Source organism: Dermacentor variabilis, chromosome 3 (assembly GCF_050947875.1).
Source record: "Dermacentor variabilis isolate Ectoservices chromosome 3, ASM5094787v1, whole genome shotgun sequence".
Classification (NCBI taxonomy): domain Eukaryota; kingdom Metazoa; phylum Arthropoda; class Arachnida; order Ixodida; family Ixodidae; genus Dermacentor; species Dermacentor variabilis.
The window spans coordinates 24896872-24906013 of record NC_134570.1 but is presented as its reverse complement, the minus strand read 5'-3'; the positions used below and the strand labels follow the sequence as shown (position 1 = coordinate 24906013).

General features: G+C 42.8%; 1 protein-coding gene across 4 annotated transcripts in view; it reads right to left on the bottom strand.

Annotated features, from left to right (window-relative positions):
- LOC142575309 (uncharacterized) overlaps positions 1-9142 on the bottom strand; it is a 56376-nt gene that overhangs the window by 11060 nt on the left and 36174 nt on the right. For all 4 annotated transcript variants that reach the window (XM_075684561.1, XM_075684563.1, XM_075684562.1 and 1 more), the window contains exons 9-10: positions 8139-8614; positions 1531-1629 (exon numbers count right to left, since the gene is read on the bottom strand). In XM_075684561.1, the coding sequence (XP_075540676.1) occupies positions 1606-1629; positions 8139-8614 (500 nt within the window). In that variant the 3' untranslated portion in view covers positions 1531-1605. The remainder of the gene's footprint in view (positions 1-1530; positions 1630-8138; positions 8615-9142) is intronic.

Sequence of the window (9142 nt, the reverse complement as noted above, 5' to 3'; positions counted from 1 at the left end):
TTGCTGCACAGACCTTTCTTACATTTCTATTGCTTTTCTTTTCTCTATGTACACGTGTACATAATGGCTCGCCCCCGGTGTCCTTATTCTGTCGACAGACAAACCAAGTCAAGCCAACACATCCAAAATGAAACCACGCTTTTGCATGTGATTGCATAGTAGCACCACGCACAATTTCAGTGTGTTCATGCTCAGAATCATATCGGTCGTTGAAAACCTTAGCGATCAGGAATTGGATATTCTTGACGGAGTCTGATGCAGTGTTCATGAGGAAAAGCCAAAGGTTGACAAAAGCAAGAAGCTATTTAATAAACCATCTTAACCAACTACAATAGACTGCATGCATAAAGAACGAATTAAACACTATAAACAAACTTGTCCAGTCTTCCTGCATTTGTCGCCAACCACCGGCCAATTAGGCTTGGCCACAGCGGGGTGCATGCCTCATGCACGCACGGTTGCTGTAATGTCCCGACGCAGCCTCCCCTTTGATTATAAAACAGTGGCACTTCTAGCTCCGAGATGTAAAGAACATTACGTGACGAGTGGGGTGCCACCACCCATGCAGCATCATCACGTGGAGACAGCTAGTGCTGATTAACACTTTCGGTCACCATTGACAATTCCCACACCCTTTAAATGCACCTGTCAACTTTGCTTCAGTTTTTCAGAAAGAAAAGGTGCATTCATTATGCAAGGGAAAACATTTATTGTTACAAACTTGCATCAGGAAGACAGATGTTAGAATTACTTTGTTATACTCAATAATTCATTATATTTATGTTTGTTATAGTATATTGATGAATATGTGTAAAAAGTGTATGAGCTATTATGCTCAAGCCTTATGTCGATACTGTTACTCTCAGAGTAAGCAATATGATTACTCCACAACATGCATAATGGGTCTCACCCTGCAGTAGTAATAGCTAAATGGCTAGCTTTTTAGATATACAGCTGTATCTACCCAATGTTATCTGGGTTCTATTCAATCTGCCACCAAAGGGCAATACACTTTACTCAATCATTTGTTAAACAGGTGGATTGTGTTGGATTTGTAACATGTTCCTTTGGCCTAATTTCAAAAAAAGCTTTTGTTAATGACTTTCACTTGATTTGAAACAACCTTCACTAGATTTCACACCTGTCTTCTAAAACTGAGCCCAACTGAGCTAAAAGCCATTTCATGCCCAATAATTACTTCACATTTCACATCCTCGACAAACACACTAGTGCTATATATATCCAAAACTACTTTCAGATATCAAGTTAAATTACTAGTTAATGGAGCTGAAAGGGCCCAATGCAAAGAGCAAAGGCACAATATTGGAATGCAGGATATTTTGAAAGGAATTGAGGATTCTCCTGCAATTTAAAATAATTTGGATCTTAAAACCTTGTGCTGTATTCTTTCAGATATGCAAGTTGTTTGCTCCATGTTTCACCTTATTCCTTTAATAATAGAGTCTGAGCTTTTAAGGGTTAAATGATGTTCTTTTGGCACCACACACAAAAAAAAGTTATGAGACCAACCATTGAAAGATGGCATTGGGCATGAATATCCATTGAGAAGCTCCTCCCTCCTGGCCTAAATGAGTAGGCACTCCTTCAAAGTGATGTCATTGGGTTGTCCTGTTCAGACCATGCAAAGAAAAAAAAACAATTATACAGTCACACACACAAAAAAGGGAGCTTTTGGCCAGCCAGCACAAGTACTACAATCAATACAACACAAACCAGGAACGACAATGAGCTTCAGTCAATTTTCATTCAACTATTTAAAAGTGTTTTTGTTAGAACCTTTCCAGCCTACTTACTTCAAAGGCCAACTGCAACAGAATTTCACTTTGGCTAATTTGGTTATAAATAAACAGAATACAGGCTTCATCTGTAAATGGGACTGCCTGCCACACGGCAATGCATTCGGCAGTAGCATGCTCCCTGAACATGGGATTTCTGGTGGAGGTACTAAGCTAAGTAATGCACTCAGTGGCAGACGTGTCCAAGCTCTGATGCCGTGAGAATCTGAACTGGCGCAAAAGCTGTTTTCCAGTTTTTGTCAAGGCAGAAAATGTCAAAAATGGAGTGTTCGCTGGAGCAGTGGTACGTGATTAAATTTTGCTTTCACCTGGGCAAAACTGCTTCTGAGATGCTTGCCTCGGTTAAGATCTGTGCCGAACGATCAAATAGCTGTTCCACAACTGCGAACCTCGTAAAAAATGTCCTCCAGCATGAATTTTTATGAAGCAGTTTCAAAGAATGAATTGATTGAGAAACAAATGCTGTTTGCTCTTGAGGCTTAGCTCCTGCTTTTGTAACTCCTCGCCAGGGTATCCTGATGAACTTGGGCCCACAAGTGGATAGCCCTTGTAAAACAGTCTTAATTAAGTGGCATGACTGATCCAAAATTTACCATAGAACAAGCATAAGATTATATTTAAAGAAGCTACCTTAAAATGCAGCTAATGCGAATTGGATACATTATATTTCCATACAAAGTTTTGACAATGGCTAAAACATTGAGGGAGAACAAGAAAACTAGCAGTCTTTTTGATCACAATGTTACCTCACACTAAGAATGATTACAATCGCTTGTGTGATGCTTTCCTCATTTTTGAGGAGAGTTAGGTACAAAAATTCACTATATTCTGAAAGAGTTCTAAGCTTCATTCGTGTGTCGCTTGTGTTGTGTAAGCTGGAGCTGCTTTTATTTTTAGTTTGGCATTCTTCTCACACAACCTTTTTCCCCCCAAGACAAAGTGTGTCACCTTTCTAATCCCTTCTATAAGCTACTCTCATGCTGTTAATGGCATAAGGAAATCTCTTGGGATGCATCATATTAAAGGTCAACTGCAATACAGTTCTGGGCCATGTAAGAAGCACAATATCAGATAGTGTGGATATATGGTAGCCCTCATGCAAAATTTTGCATTTGTGATACAAGTAGATGTGTTGTTACAGGTTTGCGAAATAGGCATTCTTGATACTAAACTCAAAAAGACACTGCCATTACCACTTGCCGGAAGTGGTGCACCACTTAAAACGCATAGTTTTTGGCATGATTTCAGAGATTACCCTTTGCCTGTAGCTTGATGTGGCGTGCTAGAAAATCTCAAAGGCGACATGCTGACCGAGACTTGATTCATACCAGCCAACCACTGGGTGTATGTGTCTGCTTCAGTGCTATTTAAAGGCTCCTAATAAGAAAATTAGACAATTAACAGCCCTGCAGCTTTGCTAAGATTGCTTTAGTAGTATACAGGGTTTGCCCGTAAAGTAATGAGACTGGGCCTGGTAAAAAGAACTTATTGATCCAATCGGTACATTCTCTTCAAATTCTTCAATATAATCTCCTTGGGTGTCGATACACCACTGCCAACGTGATTCCCACGCTGCAAAGGCTCCCTGGAAGTCAACTGCCGTAACCTCTAACAGAGACTGTGATATGCCATTCGATGGCGGGAACATTGTCGAAACGGTGACCTTTTAGGCTTCTCTTAAGCTTTGGGATGAGGAAGAAGTCTTCCAGGCTCACATCAGGGCTGTGCGGTAACTGTGGAAAGGTTGAAACCCCTACCCGGTCCAGGTAAGCGGTTACAATGAAGGCAGTGTGGGCTGGAGCGTTGTCGTGGTGGAGCTTCCAGCAATCGGCAGTCTCTGGTCGTTTCCATTTGACGGCTCTGTGACGGCTTTCAAGGACTTTTATGTAGAACACAGCATTGACGGTTCATCTCGGAGGTACAAATTTTTTGTGCACCACCCTGTGCTTCTCAAAAAAGACAATGAAGATTGCCTTTACCTCAGACTTTGACATTCTCGCTTTCTTGAGGAGCAAGGAGTTCCCAATGTGCCACTCCAAGCTTTGGCGTTTGGCTTCGGCGTCATACTGGAACACCCATGATTCATCACCTGTTATTACTCCATCTAAAAAGTCCCATTCACTTTCTAACTGTACCAACATCTCCCGGGAAATGTCAACTCGTTTTTGTTTATCACTCATAACTTTTGGCACCAACTTCGAACAAACCTTTCACATGTTCAAATTTTCAGAAATGATTTTTTATACAGTTGTTTTGCACATGTTGAGGTCTTAGGTGATTAATCTGATACTCAAACAACTGTCGAAGTCCACAAGATTTTTTTATGCTGGGAACATTTTCATTCAAACCACTCGTTGGAGGGCATCCAGATCACTCCAAGTCTTCAACGGCCTCCCGTCAGTTCTTAGACTCACTGAACCACCAGAAAACCCGGGCTCTTGCCATGGCATCAACCCCGTCTCTGTGTGTGCATGTGTGTGTGTCACCTGTTGTAGGAGACAGTTCAGTTTCACAGCCAGAGTCCTCTACACAGTCAAGAATCTGGTGTCCCTCGGTGGTGTAACCTTCCTTCATGTAATTGTCATATACTTGGCTATCATAATACTGCTTCGCCTTTCTGGCAAAACTACCACACACTACTATCTGTCAAGACGGGTATTCCCCCTCCCGCACCCCGCCTTATGCAGGGCACAGGCGGTTACCCTTCGACTTCTACAAGCCCGTGCCTATCCTAACCTCGCGGTTTTTCATGCCATATACCCTGAAAGATATCCCAGTGCTGACTGCCCTGCCTGTGGACTAAGGGCAACATTGGACCATGTGTTGTGGGAGTGTGAAGCCATTGGCTCCCCCTTCAGAGAGGATAGGTGGGCTGCGCTCTTGGGCAGCCCCGAACTCAACGACCAAACCCTGGCCATCCAGAGCGCCCGCGATCGGGCCGTCAAGCTCGGCTTGGCGGTCCCTACGTGGGACTAGCCGGGTGGCGCGGGGTCTTCCCTGCTTCTTCTCTGGACCGAAATAAAGTTACTTCACTCTCTCAGCCAGTTTCGTGCTCAGTTGCTGCATGCAGGTGCCCCATCTTGCTGATACCACAGAAGTGGAAAACGTGACAGTGGGACTTAGCTGAGAAACTCATCCACCACTTTTTCAAGGATTTCATTCACGTAACACGGTCCAGTCAGTGTGTGATCGAAGAAGATAGGGCCGATTATAGCACCGGCATAAATTCCACACTACACACTGAACAACGACTGGTATTGGTGCTGATTGCGCTTTTCCCAAAGTGGATTGGAGTCACTTCAATAGTGTGCATTATGCAAATTTACCTTGGCGTTTCTGCAAAAATTGGCTTCATATGTGCACACGATGTTGCTCAAAAAGTCCGGTGATGCATCAGCTTTTGTAAGGACCCAATTCAAGAAATCTAGGTGATTCTACAGGTCCCTATCTTCCAAGCATTAGTGCCACCTAAGGTACGGGTGAAAGGCCGTCATTTAAATCCTCCAAACTGTAACTGGTACCTGGGCGGCCACGTCCCAAACGCTAGCATGAGGTTTTGAGGCCGTAAATTGTAGAACATGCGTGCGTAGGCTAGGATTCAAAGATGAAATCCTCCACCGCTGTTTCTTGAAGCTGTTGGTTTATCTCAGGTTTTCACAATTTCTGATGATAGTCGATGCATTTGGTCTACCACCACACTTCCATGACTGATATATATTTGCGGCCTTCCTCTTGTTGCTATTTGCAGCTCTCAAGGCAAGGATCATGTTTTCCTTCTGCTTATTAGAGAAAGACATGGCAACTGGGATGAAACAAAATGCACATTTGAACATTCGCACTAACATTGTCAATTCGCTTTTGTGATGATAGGTTTTGTGGCAAAAAGAAACATCCATGCACTTTATCTACACTAAGACAACAGCTATCACAGCTTGTTTCCAACTAACACCAAACGTGACGTGTTACTTTGGCAGGGGCATGGCAGGTAAGGCACTAGCTCAATCACAATGGGTTCTTTTTTATTTATTTACATTATTTCGTTCTGGCCAACTCAGAAGGAGCATGTTCGAAGGCGCTGCTTTATGATGCGGGTGGGAGTGCAGTCATGTGGTATTCTTCATATTTCAGAGTGTTTATTTATCAACCGTAAAACATTAAAACACAATTAGTACATCGCTGAAAATACCACAGTTAAATGTCCCTTGGCTCTGCCTAGAGATGCCTCATTGACACTTTGATAATTAGGATATTATGTCTCAAGTTAGATACTTAATTACAATGACCTAATTAAATCTCAGCAACAAAAAAATTGCTGGCAGCTACTCCACTGTACTGGAAACAATATGCACTAGATTTTTTTCGAGTAATGCACTGCTCTTCTTTAAATCTTGGTGAATGATAGTTTATTGAGATGAGTCATTTTTCAATGAGTCATTAGCATTGCTTACTGGAAAGAGAAGCAAGAGTGAGACAAATTCATTCACATGCATTTCACGTGTCATTGATAAAAGACTGCCGAAGAGGTCACTGAAGTCTAAAGGTTTCTTTTCAGGTTCAAAAAAGCATGCAAAGCCATTTGAAGTGAGGTGAACATACAGCAACATATTCATTCTCTAGGCATAGGCTATTTATACCTTTAGAAATAATTGTTAATTGGCTACCTCCTTCTCTTTCAAAGATAAAATGAAATTTGTACCGTGTATATACTTAAACATTTATGTCCATAGGGTTTACAGTGTAAACTTAAAACAATGTGGAAGTGAGAAAATACGAATGAGGCAGCCGCCACTGGCGCTTCTAATGCGCTTATCCTCCTATTGTCAGGATTTGCAGAAATCAAGCGAAAGTATGAATTAAAAGCCATGCACATCTGCATCAACAATGATGTAGTAAGCTATTAGCGACAATAAAATTTTAAGTGAAAAGGTTGAGCCAAGTCAAAAGAAACCTCAAATGATGTGGGTGAAAAAGCTCTAGTAATGACATTTTAGGCGTGTTGGGGATGGGGAGGCTTAGGCATCGCTGGGGAGGTGGGGCTCAGCACCCCTCCCAGAAAACTCCGGAGGGGGCACGGGCCCCAGAGCCCCGCCCCTCGTAGTCAGCAGCTATGACAATATTAACTTAAATATTCAATAAATATAGCAGAGCAGGTTTACACACATCAATGTACCATTCAGCATAAAAATTATCAAACTACTTTCATTTATTTTTCATAGAATGCTTTTCTCTGTGCACTTATCATGGTATGAGGCGTTTCTACCCTCTTGACTAGCAAGATGAATGTGCTTGCTTGAAGCACATTCATCGTGCTTCAAGCAAGCAAAAAAATATATTGCGGAACAATGACGCGTGAGAAAGAATACGCCCTAAATGGAGCACGTGACCCTGTCAGCGGTTGTGACTGAGCTCAACCTCTCGTACCACATCCACGTCTATGGAATTTCTAAAGTGGCACAGTCAACAACTATGCTAAATAATGTTCAATCAGAAAATGTCTAAGGCATTTTTTGATTCAGCCTTGAGTGAGTTCTGTGCCAGTCTGATACAAGGAGTACAGAGCTGCAGCACAGACAGCAAGAACAGGACTGCACAACGGCAGTACTACATTGGAACTAATCTAGTACACTATAATTGACACCTCAACTGAAAAGAAATGCAACAAACTAGCGAAAACAACAACTGGATGACTGACTGTATCAACTATCCGTGGCTATGGCCATTACGTTGACCTTCTGGATGATGATAGCATGCTGTAAGTTTCGGGTTAAGCTTTACTAGCGAGGCTGCATAAATGGAACAAGGCTTTTAATTTTATGCTTCTTTGGCACAGGCTCAGCGCAATATTCCTCTAAAATGCCATTTTGGAGCAGGATGGCACGATTTTGTGGAACTGGGCCCAGCTGTTCCGCCACTAGAGTCCACATTTGTTTAGTACGCAAAACATTTTTTTTCTTCTTCTTTAGTAAGTGGTGCAGAACACCTTCAATGACTGCTGGCTTCTGGCCTAGTTAATGACCCTGCCAATGCTAAACTTTTGATAAACAACAGAAAGAAGGCGATAGTAGATCATCTGGTTCACATGCAGAAAAACTATTTATGTGGTCGAATAAGCAGGCACATGCCAAAATCCATATGCACAAAAGAAGAGGAAAATAAAAGCTGCAAAGTGTGCTATGCTCAGGCTGACAAATGTTTGGTGTTAGCCTCTGTCAGTAAAATCATGTCACTTGAGTCAAAAACATGGATCTTGGCTCGCCATGTTATTGCGCCACCAGAAAATAGGACAGGGTTAGCAACCATGCAATCCCAACATACACTCACATGATCCAGATCCTCTAAGTACACTGGTGCCTGAGGCTCTGCTTCCAGGGCCTCATCCAACGTGCTCATCTCAAGAGTAGGCTGCCCATCAGCATCAGGAAATAGAAACACGCTGGCTGATCGGCTGCTCAAGGGTCGGCCTGTGGCAGAACTGCCTAAGGAAGTTGCCGACCTGCAGCCAGATCCATAACCACTCTCGGGGCTCTCTGTGTGCTCGGCTTCGCTGAAGCGATCCAGGCTGCTGAAGAGGACTGTGTGGCTGGCACGGCGGGGCACAACAGTGGCAGGACTGCCTTCTGCGTGACTCGCAGCCTGATTCAAGCTACTGCACGCTCGAATTTGCTGCCTCGGCAGCTCTGGGGGAGGGCCCTTTGGTGGCTCACAGAGGGTCAGCCGCTCAGGCTGCCTGTCATGGCGGACAGAGAGGGCATCCAGAAGTAGACCCCAAGAAAGACTTGAAGCAAAAGCTTCCACGCCTGCAGCAGGTGAAAAGGAGAATAAAGTGACAAAGTATGGTACTTGGCAAAATGATAAGTTGACTTAGGCAGTGACTGGTCAAATTAAAGAAAAAAAAAGAAGTGAGGAAAGAAATAAAGACGGAGCAGGCACACAAACAAACAAAAGAAAGAAAAAATAACAAGCACAACACAACCACTGTGGGCATAACAAAACTTGTTCAGAGAAAAAAAAACAATAAATATACCCTGGCGTGCCTTCTTGTGGTCAGACACACGTTTCAATAAGAGCAAGCATAACATGGCAATTCGTTTTGATTCGTTCTATACCTTTCTTATCCAACTAATGACTGGCCGATCCTGGTTATAACATGGCCGGAGCACCATTCATACTAACCATGAAGTGTGAAAAGAAAAAAGAAATGGAATAGAAGCTTCATGTACTACTGATGAAGCATGAAAATGAAAGAAACGAACAGAATCTTTGCGCTATCTCAGTCAAGGTCTATGAAAACAAGGCTTCTTTGTAACAAACAAGCTTTAAAAGTG